The sequence below is a fragment of the Coregonus clupeaformis genome, unplaced genomic scaffold (assembly GCF_020615455.1).
Source record: "Coregonus clupeaformis isolate EN_2021a unplaced genomic scaffold, ASM2061545v1 scaf1104, whole genome shotgun sequence".
Taxonomy (NCBI): Eukaryota; Metazoa; Chordata; class Actinopteri; order Salmoniformes; family Salmonidae; genus Coregonus; species Coregonus clupeaformis.
The window spans coordinates 88,351-104,716 of NW_025534558.1; the positions used below are offsets into that span (position 1 = coordinate 88,351).

At 45.1% G+C, this 16,366-nt stretch overlaps 3 protein-coding genes across 4 annotated transcripts; 2 read left to right on the forward strand and 1 right to left on the reverse strand.

The window, feature by feature from the left end:
• Positions 1-772: 772 nt before the first annotated feature.
• LOC121560334 (zinc finger protein 205) lies at positions 773-4,357 on the reverse strand. Its single transcript, XM_045217545.1, has 4 exons — positions 3,433-4,357; positions 3,043-3,179; positions 2,578-2,674; positions 773-2,318 (listed from the first exon to the last, which is right to left on the reverse strand). The coding sequence occupies exons 1-4, from the start codon at positions 3,746-3,748 to the stop codon at positions 1,099-1,101; spliced, it is 1,770 nt and encodes a 589-aa protein (XP_045073480.1). The 5' UTR covers positions 3,749-4,357; the 3' UTR covers positions 773-1,098.
• Positions 4,358-4,451: 94 nt separating this feature from the next.
• LOC121560335 (GDNF-inducible zinc finger protein 1-like) lies at positions 4,452-11,304 on the forward strand. The gene is made up of 4 exons (XM_041873346.2): positions 4,452-5,093; positions 8,652-8,788; positions 9,130-9,226; positions 9,486-11,304. The coding sequence occupies exons 1-4, from the start codon at positions 4,811-4,813 to the stop codon at positions 10,709-10,711; spliced, it is 1,743 nt and encodes a 580-aa protein (XP_041729280.1). The 5' UTR covers positions 4,452-4,810; the 3' UTR covers positions 10,712-11,304.
• Positions 11,305-12,013: 709 nt separating this feature from the next.
• Positions 12,014-14,680, forward strand: LOC121560338 (gastrula zinc finger protein 5-1). Of its 2 annotated transcripts, XM_041873350.2 has the most exons (3): positions 12,014-12,144; positions 12,642-12,909; positions 13,566-14,680. In XM_041873350.2, exons 2-3 carry the CDS (start codon positions 12,660-12,662, stop codon positions 14,648-14,650), a joined length of 1,335 nt encoding a protein of 444 aa, XP_041729284.1. In that variant the 5' UTR covers positions 12,014-12,144; positions 12,642-12,659; the 3' UTR covers positions 14,651-14,680. The 2 variants fall into 2 exon arrangements, with proteins under 2 accessions (XP_041729284.1, XP_041729283.1); XM_041873349.2 differs by having other exon boundaries at positions 12,014-12,909.
• The last annotated feature ends 1,686 nt before the right edge of the window (positions 14,681-16,366 follow it).

Consider the following 16,366-nt stretch of genomic DNA (forward strand, 5'->3'; position numbering starts at 1 on the left):
GAGGGAGGTGTTCAGTCCAAGGTTCAGTCCCAGGGTCCTTAGCTTAGTGATGAGCATGGAGGGCACTATGGTGTTGAAAGCTGAGCTGTAGCCCATGAACAGCATTCTCATGTACTGTAGGTGTTCCTTTCCTCCAAGAGTGAAAGCACAGTGTGGAGTGCAATAGAGATTGCATCATCTGTGGATCTGTTGGGGCTGTATGCGAATTGGAGTGGGTCCAGGGTGTCTGGGATGATGGTGTTGATGTGAACCATGACCAGCCTTTCAAAGCATTTTATGGCTACAGATGTGAGTACTACAGGGCGATAGTCATTTAGACAGGTTACCTTGGCATTCCTGAGCAAAGGGAATTTGAATTGAGACTTGAATAATTGTATTTAAAACATACATTCTGGTTATTTGTCGTAATTTGTTTTTAATTATATTTATTAGGAAAATTAGAAGCCTAAAAACAAGTTTAAATGTAGGTGTACTGTGTTCACGTCTCACGTCTTGGTTTTTATGTTCTGCGGGTTTAAACTAGTTGCTTTAAAATGTGTTTTATTTTGTTTTATTTGTATGTAAAAATCTGGGCTGGACTGGGAAGTTTCACTTGAACAACTCTCTAAATCCTTATTAGAAGTGGGAAATTGATTTTTTTGTTGTTGCCGAGGTGTGACGTTTCACCACTGACCTTTCACCCTTTCAACCAAAACATGACAACAAATCATTTTTTGACAATTACAAACTTATCAATGTGGATAATCTAGCTAGTTTGACCATATTGTCAATGTTAAGAAAACTAGCTAACTTTATTATTAGCATCATTAGCAGGCAATCAAGCTAACAAAAATATAATTGGTTAAAGAATTGGTCCGGGGCTTCAAATCCACTTGAACACAATCATGTCAGACTTCCGACTTCCAAAGAGCACATGAATGCCCCATCATTCAAATGTTTGGTAGGTTGGGATGATCATTATGACAGACAATTCATAGACAGTCCATAATGTAAGACATTAATTCTTATTCAACACATTGATAGATTTCCAACAGTTCATATTTTCAGTGTCCTTATTAATGAACAATTTATCAAAAAAATAGTTTTCTAGACCACTGCTCAGGCCAGGAGATCCACCCTATGTTTGCGATGGTGCCACTTCAGATGGTTCAGTTGTTTGAAGCTGAGTCCACACACAGCACAGCAGTACGGTCTCTCCCCAGTGTGGGTGCGCTGGTGCACCTTCAAATTGTCCGCCCGAGCGAAGCTCTTGTCACACATAGTGCAGCGGTGGGGTTTCTCCTGCGTGTGAATGCGCCTGTGCAGCTTGAGGTTCCAGAGCCGACTGAATTTGTTCCCACAGATGGAGCAGCAGTAGGGCTTGTCTGTCGTCTGGCTGCACTTGTGCCTCTTCAGGTCGGAGAAGGAGGTGAAGCCCTTGCCACAGTGTCTGCAGAGGTGGAGTCCCTCGGCCTGGTGGACACGCTGGTGGACCTTGAGGTTGCAGGCCTGGATGAAGGTTTTACCACACTGGGTGCAGGAGTATGGAGGCCCAGACCCTCTACCAGTTTTGTGTGTTTGCTTGTGGGCCTCGAGGGAGCCAGAGTCTGGGAAGGTCAAGGTGCACTGATTACAGGCGTGACGCTTCCCCCCTCCTCCCGTTCCTCCACCTCCTGTTAATTGCTCTTGTGAACAATCTCTGAGGTTTAGAGAGTGTCCAAAGTCGTCAGCGGCACCATACAGGCTCTCTGTGTTGTTGTTGTGGGCTGAGCTTCCAGAGTGGATGGAGGTTAGACCCCTGTGGCCGGCTCTGTTACCCGACTCTGGGACACCATGTTCGGGGGACAAGACACTGGAGTCCTGCAGGTACCCCTCCTCGTTGATCAACAGGCAGTTCAGGTCTCCCACCTCCGGGTGGGGGGACCGCGTTGGCGACCCCACACGGTCCCTCCGGCTCCGATCGGGGCCAGGCATGTGGGAGCGATGGTGATGGTCTCCCCCCTCAGACCCCCCTAGGTTCACCTGGTAGTGACCCACTGCTCCATAGCTCAGCCTCCCCAGACGAGACGGAGAACCAGGAAGCCTATCCAGCCCTTCCAAGTCTAGACGATGGCCTCCATCACCACCACCGCCGTAACCAGACTTCTCAAAGCCGCCCCCCAGTTCCTCCATGCTGTAACGAGGGCGGTAGAGAGGGTCAGTGGGGTCCCCTGGGTCTCCCTCTGGGCCCGGTGGTTCAGGCCCCTGGTCTAGACCAGGTCCCCAGTCATCCTGGCACTGCTGCAGCTCCTGCTCACTGAAACTCTTACTGGGCCCTGAGACGTCCGAACCATTGGCCCCTGAAAACACAGGGGACATGAGGCATTAGAAGCATTCATATTTAAGACATTAGAATTACTAGAAACTTTAGTAGAGTAACTGTAATGCTAAATGTGTATTTACAGTTTCCAGATGACTTGCCATGTGTAATAATGAATACATTTGGAATGACACAGCATACTATAAGTTACTCTTCTTATCATTCTCATAAACCTAAAGGTAGGCTATTAAAGGTAGGCTATTGTCTGTGTTATGTTTGTTGTAAACTCCTCAACTCACCGTCCAGGCAGAACTCCCATTTCTCCTGTAGCTCAGTGTTGTGGAGAGGCTCCTCTTTCAGCAGACTGTCCAGCTTCTGACCTGCGACCTCTGTGGACTGGAAGAGCAAATGAATGAGTCGATTCTGACGAAACGATGGATAAACTTACAGTAACTGAATAGAGCAGACATGATGGTTCTCTATTCAGAACTCTCCTCTGGGACCCCAAGACATCTCACAACTTTGTCATAGCCCTGAACTAGCATACCTGATTAAAGTAGTGAAGAGCTTGTTGATTCGTTGACAAGTTGAATCAGGTGAGCTAGTTCTGGAATGGTTCAAATATGAGGAGAGGTTTGAAAGAGTCTGCCCTATTCTTCCTGACAGACTATCTGTTCTAATATGTTCTTTCAAATATATTTATACCTGAACGTTCTGTAATACTGCACCCTCCACCCTCCACAGGTGTTTAGTCCCCTAGATACCTCAGAGGTTCTCCTAGGACTGGTGGCCTCTGCCTCCTCCAGATCATGAAAGGCTGTTTCCCCGGCCACGCCCCCACAGCTGCTCCACTCCTCCCCTGGTACCTTCTCCTGCTTCAGGCCACGCCCTCTCTCCGCACCTAGCCACAGGTAAACAAAGATAATATTTTATTTGAAGTAAAATAAATGGCTAAAATAACATTGTGGATAATGGAGTCTCCTCGCATCAGTGCAGATGAAGGAAAGGAGGCCACTTATTGAGATACCACCCATAACTCCTTTCTTAAACCAATACTGTCTGATCACCAAAGTATGGAAGGTACACATTACATCAGCCACACTTCAGAGTGATTCCTCCATATTGTCTTTAGATGTCTCTCTCTCTCTCCTCACCTGTCTGTGAGGTTCCAGAGCTTCTCTCTTCACCTTCCTCATCAGCTCTCCCACAGTCTGCACATTTCCCCCTCCGGTCTCCCTCTCTGTCCGTCTCCCTTCGTCTGTTCTCCGACCACTGCAGCCTCTTCTTCAGCGACTCGACCTGCTCTCGGCTCCTGGACACCTCCTCCAGGAAGCCGTCCTCCACCAGCCTGGTGATCTCGTATATGGCTGACTTCAGGACCGTCTCCATGACTCCCGAGAGCTGGGTCCGGAATGTGAGGACAAGGGTCTCCGACATACTGCTTGCGTGTGTGTCTTTTTCACAGATCATTTCACAGTGGGATCTGCATCAAGCATCTGTGCTTGTGGGAGCAAGTCAGGACTGTGTTTGTGTGTGATCCTAAAGTGAATCTCTTCAGAGAGCCCTATTATTCACAGTGGGTAGAAATATGCCATGTCCATCACTGACACATCGCTGATTTGTTTCTCTGTCCAATAAGAGTGACATCTCCTCCCAGCTAGCTAACAACCAAGTGGCGAAGACAGTCCAGCGTAGAAGAGTGCAACAAAGGTTCAATAAAATGGTCAAATTGCAAGGTTCACAAGGTAACAGTTGTCACACCAAGCTGGGGTTGTATCCAGCTTGCTCAAGAAAAATAGCTAGCTAGCTAACATGCTACTACTAGCCGTGTTACTAGTCAATAAAGGGATATTTTGCAACATAAGGTATTATTGATTAAAATCGTTATTACCGAAAGGCTGAAATCACTTGATGAGCATGGTGTTTGGTCGTTTTTTCCAGATAACGCACGGTCTGGTGGGCGGGATAAATCGCTTCCGTGTAGATTTCCTGTAAATAATTTACACAATAAATAGTCTACTAATCAGTATCCGAATTTTATAATAATCGCCTAATTATATTTTGAACCTTATTTACAGTAAACGTGAGAACATACAAAGGTTTTGTTAAAATAAATGTCATATTTTCTCTCCAGTAAGGAGCGTTCCAATGTAGATTGTCCCACTACCTGATCCGTAGGTTTGTTTCCGGAAGTCCTATTGATTTTGTGGGTGCTTTTTGTGTTGGCTCTTTAGCTAGTTAGCTAACTACCCCAACCTTGCTTTCTCTCAATACCTCTGGCATTTATATTTATTCGAATAGCCTCATATACAGTAAATGATACAATTTAAATCTCGAAATGATTAAAAGTGTTATTACGACCGTCATCGAGAGAGACAACTTCCAACAGCAGCTAGCTTTGCTAGCCTGCTAACGTTAGCTAACTGTTCCTAGCCTTTTGCAAGACTGGATCGTAACACTGACCCACTTAAACAAAAGTAGCTACACGTTACGAACTCTTAACTGTAGCTAGCTACTCATAGACAGTTTGCCATGATGTCTGAAGCCATCGTAACCTTCCAGTCTCAGCTCTCCGGAGTCATGGAGACGGTATTCAAGGCTGCCATGTACGAGATCACCAGGCTGGTGGAGGATAGCTTCCTGAAGGAGGTGTCCCGTAGCCGGGAGCAGGTCGAGTCACTGAAGAAGCGGCTGCTGTGGTCAGAGAACAGACGCAGGGAGAGGGACAGAGAGGGAGGCCGTACGGGGAAGTGTGCGGACTGTGGGAGAACTGACGAAGAAGCCGAGGAGAGAAGCTCTGGAACCTCACAGACAGGTGAAGCGAGAGAGAAATCTCAAGACAGTGCCTTCAGGAAATATTCATAGCCCTTGACTGATTCCACATTTTGCTGTGTTACAGCCTGAATTAATCAAAATTGATTAAATTTATATTTTTCTCACCCATCTACACACAATACCCCATAATGACAAAATGGTTGCAAATACAGAAATATCACATTTACATAAGCAGTCACACCCCTGAGTCAATACTTTGTAGAAGCACCTTTGGCAGCGATTACAGCTGTGAGTCTTTCTGGGTAAGCCTCTAAGAGCTTTCCACACCTGGATTGTGCAACATTTGCCCATTATTATTTAAAATGGTACTTCAAGCTCTGTCAAATTGGTTGTTGATCATTGCTAGACAATCATTTTCAGGTGTATATAAGATTTTCAAGTAGATTTAAATCAAAACTGTAACTCGGCCACAGGGACATTCACTGTCTTCTTGGTAAACAAGAAGCCAAATAAGAGCCAAATAAACTCTAGTGTTTATTTGGCCTTGTGTTTTAGGTTATTGTCCTAATGAAAGGTGAATTCATCTCCCAGTGTCTGGTGGAAAGCAGACTGAACCAGATTTTCTTCTAGGATCTTCTAGGATTTTGCCTGTGCTTAGCTCTGTTTTAGTTTTTATCCTGAAAAACTCCCCAGTCCTTAACAATTACAAGTATACCCATAGCATGATGCCACTATGCTTGAAAATATGGAGAGTGGTACTCAGTAATGTGTTGTATTGGATTTGCCACAAACATAACACTTTGTATTCAGGACAAAAAGTGAATTGCTTTGCCAATTTCTTTTGCAGCATTACTTTAATGCCTTGTTGCAAACAGGATGCATGTTTTGGAATATATTTATTCTGTACAGTGTCTTGTTGCAAACAGGATGCATGTTTTAGAATATTTGTATTCTGTACAGGCTTCCTTCTTTTCACTCTGTCAATTAGGTTAGTATTGTGGAGTAACCCCAATGTTATTGATCCATCCTCAGTTTTCTCCTAACACAGCCATTACACTCTGTAACTGTTTTAAAGTCACCATTGGCCTCATGGTGAATTCCCTGAGCGGTTTCCTTCCTCTCAGGCAACTAGGTTAGGAAGGACACATGTGTAATCCAAAGTGTAATTAATTACTTCACCATGCTCCACGGGATATTCAATGTCTGCTTTGTTTATTTTTTACCCATCTATCAATAGGTGCTCTCCTTTGTGAGGCATTGGAAAACCTCCCTGGTCTTTGTGGTTGAATCTGTGTTTGAAATTCACTGCTCGACTGAGGGATCTTACAGATAATTTTATGTGTGGGGTATGGAGAGGAGGTAGTCATTTAAAAAAGAATGTTAACACTATTATTGCACGCAGAGTGAGTCCATGCAACTTCTTATGTGACTTGTTAAGCACATTTGTACTCCAGAACTTATTTAGGCGAAGGGGTTGAATACTTATTGACTCAAGACATTTCAGCATTTCATTTTGTATTAATTTGTAAACATTTCGAAAAACATAATTTCACTTTAACATTATGGGGTATTGTGTGTAGGCCAGTGACAAAAAAAACTATATTTAATCTGTTCAGGCTGCAACACAACAAAATGTGGAAAAAGTCAAGGGGTGTGAATACTTTCTGAAGGCACTGTATACAGTATATATTGGTTATTGAACTACAGTAAGTTAAATGGATTTACACCCGATAACAGAATTACGGTAACGGAATTACATAATGGGTCGCTGATCTGAACTAAACAGAAATGCATAATGATGGATATGAAAGTCATGCTCTTCATGGGGATGTATCCTGAATAGGAACACAAAGGTAGACATATACAATATCATCCATTGTGTGTGTATATATATGGTATTATTCTACACACTGGCTATTATTCTAATGAGCTCCACCCCCAAACAAAACCACATTTGACGAGAGAGAGAGAGAGAGAGAGAGAGAGAGAGAGAGAGAGAGAGAGAGAGAGAGAGAGAGAGAGAGAGAGAGAGAGAGAGAGAGAGAGAGAGAGAGAGAGAGAGAGAGAGAGAGAGAGAGAGAGAGAGAGAGAGAGAGAGAGAGAGAGAGAGAGAGAGAGAGAGAGAGAGAGAGAGAGAGAGAGAGAGAGAGGGGAGAGAGAGAGAGAGAGAGAGAGAGAGAGAGAGAGAGAGAGAGAGAGAGAGAGAGAGAGAGAGAGAGAGAGAGAGAGAGAGAGAGAGAGAGAGAGAGAGAGAGAGAGAGAGAGAGAGAGAGAGAGAGAGAGAGAGAGACACACACACAGAGTATGCCAGTGGAAGGGAGGACAGTAGCAGGTTACCCAACTGTGCTTTGTGACTATTATGATTTCCCAATGTAGCCAATTCAATTGGAGTATAAGTCATACTGATTTGGTAACAGAATTACGAGTTTTAATCACTTAATAATTCAGAAACAAATGTATATCAGTAAAAACACTACAACTAATTGCTAGGTCTACCTTTACTTGTTACTTCTGTCAGAAATTAGAAAATATCTTAAAGATATATGGGTTTTTGGTTACTGAATTACAAAGCAATGTAATATTTTATTATTATTATTGTTACCCCTTTTTCTCCCCAATTTCGTGCTATCCAATTGATAGTTACAGTCTTGTCCCATCGCTGCAATTCCGATACGGACTCGGGAGAGGTGAAGGTCGAGAGCCATGCGTCCTCCGAAACACGACCCTGCCAAGCCGCACTGCTTCTTGACACACTGCTCACTTAACCCGGAAGCCAGCCGCACCAATGTGTCCTAGGAAACACCGTACAACTGGCGTGCATGTGCCCGGCCGGCCCGCCCGCCACAGGAGTCACTAAAGCACGATGGGACAAGGACATCCCGGCCGGCCAAACCCTCCCCTAACCCGGACGACGCTGGGCCAATTGTGCGTCGCCTCTTGGGTCTCCCGGTCGCGGCCGGCTGCGACACAGCCCGGGATCGAACTCGGATCTGTAGTGACGCCTCAAGCACTGCGATGCAGTGCCTTAGACCGCTGTGCCACTCGGGAGGCCAAGGCAATGTTTCTTACAGAAGGCAAATAATTTCTCCAAAACTAAATATGTGTTTATTAGTTCGCAGGGGTCTTTACTTCAACATTATTATGTTTTGATGTGTTTCTAATACCTTATAAGACTTTTTCTGTTAAATGTTTTCTAAGACCCCTTTTTGACCATAAATCAAAGCCATTACTTAGGCCTAATTTGGTTGAAAAATGTATCTATGCATTCCTAAAAATATAGACTTACCTTTCATTTGACAGCCAATTTCATATGCTCCTATTAACTTCACATATTGGTGCTCATGGTTCCTTTTACATGGAAATGACCATATGGAGGAATCACTCTGATGTGGGGCTGCTGTAATGTGTACCTTCCATACGTTGGTGATCAATGAGTATTGGTTTAAGAAAAGAGTTGAAGTCATGGGTGGTGTCATCTTAATAAGATGCTTCCTTTCCTTCATCTGCACTGATGTGAGGAGACTCCATCATCCACAATGTTACTTTAGCCTTTCCTTTAACTTCAAATAAAATGTTATTTTTGTTTACCTGTGGCCAGGTGCGGAGACGGGGAGTGGCCTGAAGCAGGAGAAGGTACCAGGGGAGGAGTGGACCAGCTGTGGGGGCGTGGCCGGGGAAACAGGCTTCCATGATCTGGAGGAGGCAGAGGCCACCAGTCCTAGGAGAACCTCTGAGGTATCTAAGGGACTAAACAACTGTGGAGGGTGCAGTGTTACAGAACGTTCAGTTAGAAATATATTTTAAAGAACATATTAGAACAGATAGTCTGTCACTAAGAATAGGGCAGCCTCTTTCAAACCTCTCCTCATATTTGAACTGTTCCAGAACTAGCACACCTGATTCAACTTGTCAACGAATCATCAAGGTATGCTAGTTCAGGGCTACAGCAACATTGTGAGATGTCTTGGGGTCCCTAAGGAGAGTTCTGAATAGGGAACCATCATGTCAGCTCTATTCAGTTACTGTAAGTTTATCCATCATTTAGTCAGAATTGACTCATTCATTTCCTCTTCCAGTCCACAGAGGTCGGAGGTCAGAAGCTGGATAGCCTGCTGAAAGAGGAGGCTCTCCACAACACTGAGCTACAGGAGAGATGGGAGTTCTGCCTGGACGGTGAGTTGAGGATTTTACAACAAACAAAACACAGACAATAGCCTACCTTTAATAGCCTACCTTTAGGTTTATGAGAATGATAAGAAGAGTAACTTATAGTATGCTGTGTCATTCCAAATGTATTCATTATTACACATGGCAAGTCATTTGGAAACTGTAAATACACATTTAGCATTACAGTTACTCTACTAAAGTTTCTAGTAATTGTAATGTCTTAAATATGAATGATTCTAATGCCTCATGTCCCGTGTGTTTTCAGGGGCCGATGGTTCGGACGTCTCGGGGCCCAGTAAGAGTTTCAGTGAGCAGGAGCTGCAGCAGTGCCAGGATGACTGGGGATCCGGTCTAGACCAGGGGCCTGAACCACCGGGCCCAGAGGGAGACCCAGGGGACCCCACTGACCCTCTCTACCGCCCTCGTTACAGCATGGAGGAACTGGGGGGCAGCTTTGAGAAGTCTGGTTACGGCGGTGATGGTGGTGGCGACCATATTCTAGACATGGAAGGGCTAGATAGGCTTCCTGGTTCTCCGTCTCGTCTGGGGGCGCTGACCTATGTGAGTCACTTCCAGGTGAACCTGGGGGGGTCTGAGGGGGGAGACCATCACCATCGCTCCCACATGCCTGGCCCCCATCGGAGCCGGAGGGAGCGGGTGGGCTCGCCAACGCGGTCTCCCCATCCGGAGGTGGGAGACCTGAACTGCCTGTTGATCAACGAAGAGGGTTACCTGCAGGACTCCAGTGTCTTGTACCCCGAACACGGTGTCCCAGAGTCGGGTAACAGAGCTGACCACAGGGGGCTAACCTCCATCCACTCTGGAAGCTCAGCCCACAACAACAACACAGAGAGCCTGTATGGTGCCGCTGACAACTTTGGACACTCTCTAAATCTCAGAGATCGTTCACAAGAGCAGTTAACAGGAAGAGGGGGAGGAGGGGGGAGACGTCACGCCTGCAATCAGTGCACCATGACCTTCCCAGACTCTGGCTCCCTCAAGGCCCACAAGCAAACACACAAAACAGGGAGAGGGTCGAGTACAGGGTCAGGGTCTGGGCCTCCGTACTCCTGCACCCAGTGTGGTAAAACCTTCACCCAGGCCTGCAACCTCAAGGTCCACCAGCGTGTCCACCAGGCCGAGGGACTCCACCTCTGCAGCCACTGTGGCAAGGGCTTCACCTCCTTCTCCGACCTGAAGAGGCACAAGTGCAGCCAGACGACTGACAAGCCCTACTGCTGCTCCATCTGTGGGAACAAGTTCAGTCGGCTCTGGAACCTCAAGCTGCATCAGCGCATTCACACGCAGGAGAAACCCCACCGCTGCACTATGTGTGACAAGAGTTTCACTCGGGCGGACATTTTGAAAGTGCACCTGCGCATCCACACCGGGGAGAGACCGTACTGCTGCGCTGTGTGTGGACTCCGCTTCAAACGACTGGACCATTTGAAGTTGCACCAGCGCAAACACAGGCTGGATCTCCTGAACTGATTTATTTAAATGTTTTATTTGACATTTTAGTCATTTACCAGATGCTTTTATCCAGAGTGACTTACTATTAGTGCATTCATCTTAGGATAGCTTGGTTTATTATTATTTTATTTGACATTGAGATAAAATGTTTTTGTGATCAATTGTTTATTAATAAGGACATTGAAAAAATGAACTGTTGGAAATCTAACTGTGTTGAATAAGAATGTATTCCTTAGATTATGGACTGTCTATGAATTGTCTGTCATAATGATCATGCCAACCTACCAAACATTAGAATAATACTGCATTCATGACAGGTCAGAAACTGGGAACCTCTGAGTTAAAATTAAGTTATTTGCGTAGAGCTTCCTATTGGTTGATTTTTATACTTTCCAAGTGGGAAACTCAGGTATCATCTTTCTACAACGAGTTCCAAGTCGTACATTTCTGAGTTTCCTAGTTCCGATCTGTCATGAATGCAACATAGTCTCATATTTTCTGTTCATCCAGCTTGCCTTCTCCCCCAGTCACTAACCATACTGTAACCATACATGTTATTCCTGTATATAATATATTATGTTACCTTAATGGAAATAAACATTTTACCTGAATTGTCATAATTGTATTTTTTGTACAATAAATATTTGGCTCCCCATGTAGTCAGTGAATAGATCATTCCTTAAAGACATGCTACTGAACTTTGGCGACTACTAAGTATTTTTAAAAACCTCCCGCTTTGGGCTGGATGTGTCCATCTGTAGTTCATATATGCAAAATCTATTATCGGAATTACTGTCTTACTTGAATTAGACACGAAATCCCTAGTTTGAAAGTGACTGTTTTTATGGAAGCATTTTACCTACGTTTCTCCCTACGTGTGCCAGCCAGCTAGCAATTCGAGTTTAGCCAATGAGCTTCAGTCCCCCTACCATTACTCAAACAGCTAGCAAGATGCACTCACAGCAGAGCGAGAGAGAAGGAAAGCAATGACATGGTGACCTATATATGCACATATGTGATGTAGTACGCAATTATCGGGGACCACTTTTGGCTCTTGAGGGCTACTTTCAGAACTTCTGGATAAAAAGTGTACAAAAGTACCGGATAATCTCTTTAATTCCTTTGGTAAATATGTTTTTAACATTTTGTTTTGCTTACAACTATATTTTCACCATAGATAGACGAAGTGAAGTAATTCTCTACCTCACATATGTAGAATTTGGCGCAAACGAAAGGTTTCACTTGTACTATTAACGCGTTTCTTGAAACGTTCCCTTACCGTGCGCACGTTGATCACACAGGGCCACCGTAGAGCAGAAGGGTGACTTGCGATTGAAAACAATCGCATTTCCGGAATCTGTCCTCGATTAGCATGTGTTTTCTATTTCTTCAATTAAAACGAATATCTGGAAACAACTACCCCATGTTCATGAAGTAAAGTCAGCCTTTTGGTAATAACGTTTTTAATCACTAGTACTTTATGTTGCAAAATATCCCATTATTGACTTGTAACAAGGCTAGTTCCAGTAGTATGTTAGCTAGCAATTTTTTTTAGCAAGTTGGATACGAACCCATCTTTGTCTGATACGTTGTCTGTTACCTTGTCGAATTTTACGATGTGACCGTTTTATTGAACGTTTGTTGCACTCTTCTACGCTGGACGGTCTTCACCACTTGGTTGTTAGTTAGCTAGCTAGCTGGAGGAGCTGTCACTCTTATTGGTCAGAGAAACAGATCAGTGATGAGTCAGTGATGGACATGGCATATTTCTACCCACTTATTCTGAATAATAGGGCTCTTTGAAGAGATTCACTTTAGGATCACACACAAACACAGTCCTGACTTGCTCCCACAAAGACAGATGCTTGGTGCAGATCCCACTGTGAATTGATCTGTGAAAAAGACACACACAAGCAGTATGTCGGAGAATCTCGTCCTCACCTTCCAGGCCCAGCTCTCGGGAGTCATGGAGACGGTCCTAAAGTCAGCCATGTATGAGATCACCAGACTGGTGGAGGACGGCTTCCTGGAGGAGGTAAGACGTGGTCAACAGGAAGTGACACGGAGCCACCAGGAAGTGGAGTCTCTGCGGACGCTGCTGCAGCAGGCAGAGAGTCAGCTGAAGAATGGCAGCCAGATGGCCAGGTGTGCAGACTGTGGCAGGACAGATGTCTACAATGAGGAAACAGACGACAGACCTCCAGGAATGCAGGACAGTAAGTGGGGGCTTCCTTTGAGTCATAAAATACTTTTAGGTATAACCAAGGGTTAAATGGTGACTGTGTAGGTGTCTCCAAAATGAGTTAGTTCTCTCTATGACAGTTTATAAATAGCTATGCTCATCTACCACTGTTCTTTCCCAGCCTAAGGTTGGTCCAAACCACCGCAATATAACTAATTAGCCTATTGAGACATGATACTTTGAGTTCAGGGGGTGTGTGTTATGCTGTTGTCTCATTGGTAGTGCTTTCATTAGTGGCACACCGTCCGTTTACTCCAAACGCTCTGTGACATAAGGTAAAAGCTCTCGAGTTCCATTTAGTTTTCAAACGGAAGTTGTAGTTAATTCTTTTTTAGTAGGGCAGCAGAGAGCCATGCCATGAACTACAACTTCTGTTTTGCTACGGTGTGCCACTAATGAATACAACGGCACACTAGTTGAATGTCTCTCCTGGGCCTGGTTCAGCAGGACACAATGTTGGCCAGCGTTCAGATAGAAATATATGATATAGAACAAACATACCTCTATGGTATATAGAATTAGGAATCACGTCAGTTCAAGTCATTTAGTCATTTCTATCTGCAACGTTCTACAAAGTGTTCTTACTGAACATGGCCCTGTAGTTTCACTGGTTGTCACCTGTCTCCCCAGGTGTGCTTCTGCTGAGTGGGTGTGACCTGAAGCAGGAGGAGGAGCCAGAGGTCAGGTGGAGAAGCTGTGGACAGGAAACAGTGGAGTCGTCACAGGTAGCAGCTAAACCAACTCCTCCCACTCCTCCAGCTCCCAGTCCTTCGCTGGTAGGCAGTGTTAAGGAGGAGGAGGAAGGGGAGGAGGACATGGAGCCGTGGAGAATGAAGGTGGACATACAGCCGTCTGCAGCTCACACCTACACAGAGGAGCAGCGGGACTCACACACACTCGGTCAGAGTACAGGAGACTCTATTGGGTTTCTCTCTGCGGACCCAGAGGCCCAACATGTCACCCAGACACCCAGACCAGCAGGACCATCTCAGAACCAGAGCAGAGGACCCAGCAATGACGGTGACGGAACAAGGAGTAGAGCCTCACCGGTGTGGATAAGCCATAGGATATTAGACACAGATACTGACGTTCACAGACGAGCTCAGTCGAACCTGCGACTGGTAAGAGAGCCTCTGTCGTCCTCTGAATCTGCAGAGGCAAAGCAGCAAGCTAGAGATTTAGCTCCCCCAGCCAATCCCAGCACAGCGGGGGCCTCTGTCTCCTCTTCCTCATCATCAGGCTCTCATGTCTTCAGCTCTCTAAACTACAGGATTCCTTCCAAATATAAGCCCAGCCCTCAAGCTCTGCCGCGCATGAGAGTATATAGGGACGCTGCCAAGCGGGGCGGCTACATCATGTACAACAGGGGCACCGCCCAGGGAGGGCTCACTCCCTCCCAAACCCCAACCCAACAACAAGGGAACAACCACCACCAGCATCACCACCCTGGGAGGATGGCCCTCCGCTGCCCAGTGTGTGGTAAGGTCTTCCCCCATCCCAGCAGCCTGAAGGCCCACGAGCAGACCCACACAGGGGAGAGGCCGTTCGTCTGCGCCCTGTGTGGCCGGAGCTTCACCAAGCTGAGCAACCTGAAGGCCCACAGGCGCGTTCACACTGGGGAGAGACCCTACAGCTGCTCGGACTGCGGCAAACGCTTCACACAGAAGTGCAACCTCAAGAGGCACCAGAGGATTCACATGGAGAACGATATATAATGTGGGCGGGGAGGAATGTGTGTGTGGGTGGGTGGTTGCGTGGGCAGGGAGGAGTGTGTGTGTGTGGGGGGGAGGAGTGTGGGTGTGGGGAGGAGTGTGTGTGGGTGGGTGTGGGGAGGAGTGTGTGTGTGCCAGGGGAGTGGGTTGTTAATTTGACCCATGTTATTGCATAAGAAGTATATTGTTTGTTATTCCTTTATATCAATACTGTTGATATTAAATTAGACATGATGTAGGATAGATAAGCTGTGTTTTTTCCCCCCATGGTGTTGTCTACCGTTTTTATAATAATTTATAGTAATTTACATTTCAACTATAAGTGAAAAGAAGGTTCTCTAGACCTTGTTAACAGATGAATGTTCTACCATAGATGGCTAGTGTGGTAGCTAATAAAACGGTTGTGTCTGTTCAAATCAGAGCACATGACAATGCTCTATCCAAGTTCTTCTGAGTGTCCCAAATCAAACGTTGGCCTATACAACATGTAATCGAATATGTATACCCTATAAAATTGAACATAAAAAAATTAACCTTGGTCAATGAACAATGGCTGCGGAGTGAGTAAGGTCAATATTGCTAGTGAATGGAGATTTTTTTGTATGGTGTTTGGTCGTGGCACAGTAGATTGAAATAAGTGGATTGAAATAAATGTTTTTTTTCTTTATGCAAGATTTGTATGAGAACATACAGGATGGTTGCATTGTGAAATCAAAATCATAGCTGCACTGTTCCCACTGGAAGTATAACCTACAAGAGATGGATACGATAGTTTTATTTTATAAATAAATAGGGTGACTGAAGAAATTATCTTTAACTAGTTAATTTGTTTTTGACTAAACTTGATATAGGCCTAGGATTTGTTTGTGGCTTTTAAGTCAAAATTAAAGCAGTCAAGTGTGTCACTTTTTGTCCGATTTCTCTCATTTATGTGATTCATTACTGTGTCAGGTACAGTGGGGGAAAAATATATTTAGTCAGCCACCAATTGTGCAAGTTCTCCCACTTAAAAAGATGAGAGAGGCCTGTAATTTTCATCATAGGTACACGTCATCTATGACAGACAAATTGAGAATTTTTTTCTCCAGAAAATCACATTGTAGAATTTTTTATGAATTTATTTGCAAATTATGGTGGAAAATAAGTATTTGGTCACCTACAAACAAGCAAGATTTCTGTCTCTCACAGACCTGTAACTTCTTCTTTAAGAGGCTCCTCTGTCCTCCACTCGTTACATGTATTAATGGCACCTGTTTGAACTTGTTATCAGTATAAAAGACACCTGTCCACAACCTCAAACAGTCACACTCCAAACTCCACTATGGCCAAGACCAAAGAGCTGTCAAAGGACACCAGAAACAAAATTGTAGACCTGCACCAGGCTGGGAAGACTGAATCTGCAATAGGTAAGCAGCTTGGTTTGAAGAAATCAACTGTGGGAGCAATTATTAGGAAATGGAAGACATACAAGACCACTGATAATCTCCCTCGATCTGGGGCTCCACGCAAGATCTCACCCCGTGGGGTCAAAATGATCACAAGAACGGTGAGCAAAAATCCCAGAACCACACGGGGGGACCTAGTGAATGACCTGCAGAGAGCTGGGACCAAAGTAACAAAGCCTACCATCAGTAACACACTACGCCACCAGTAACACACTCTCCTGCAGTGCAGACGTGTCCCCCTGCTTAAGCCAGTACATGTCCAGGCCCGTCTGAA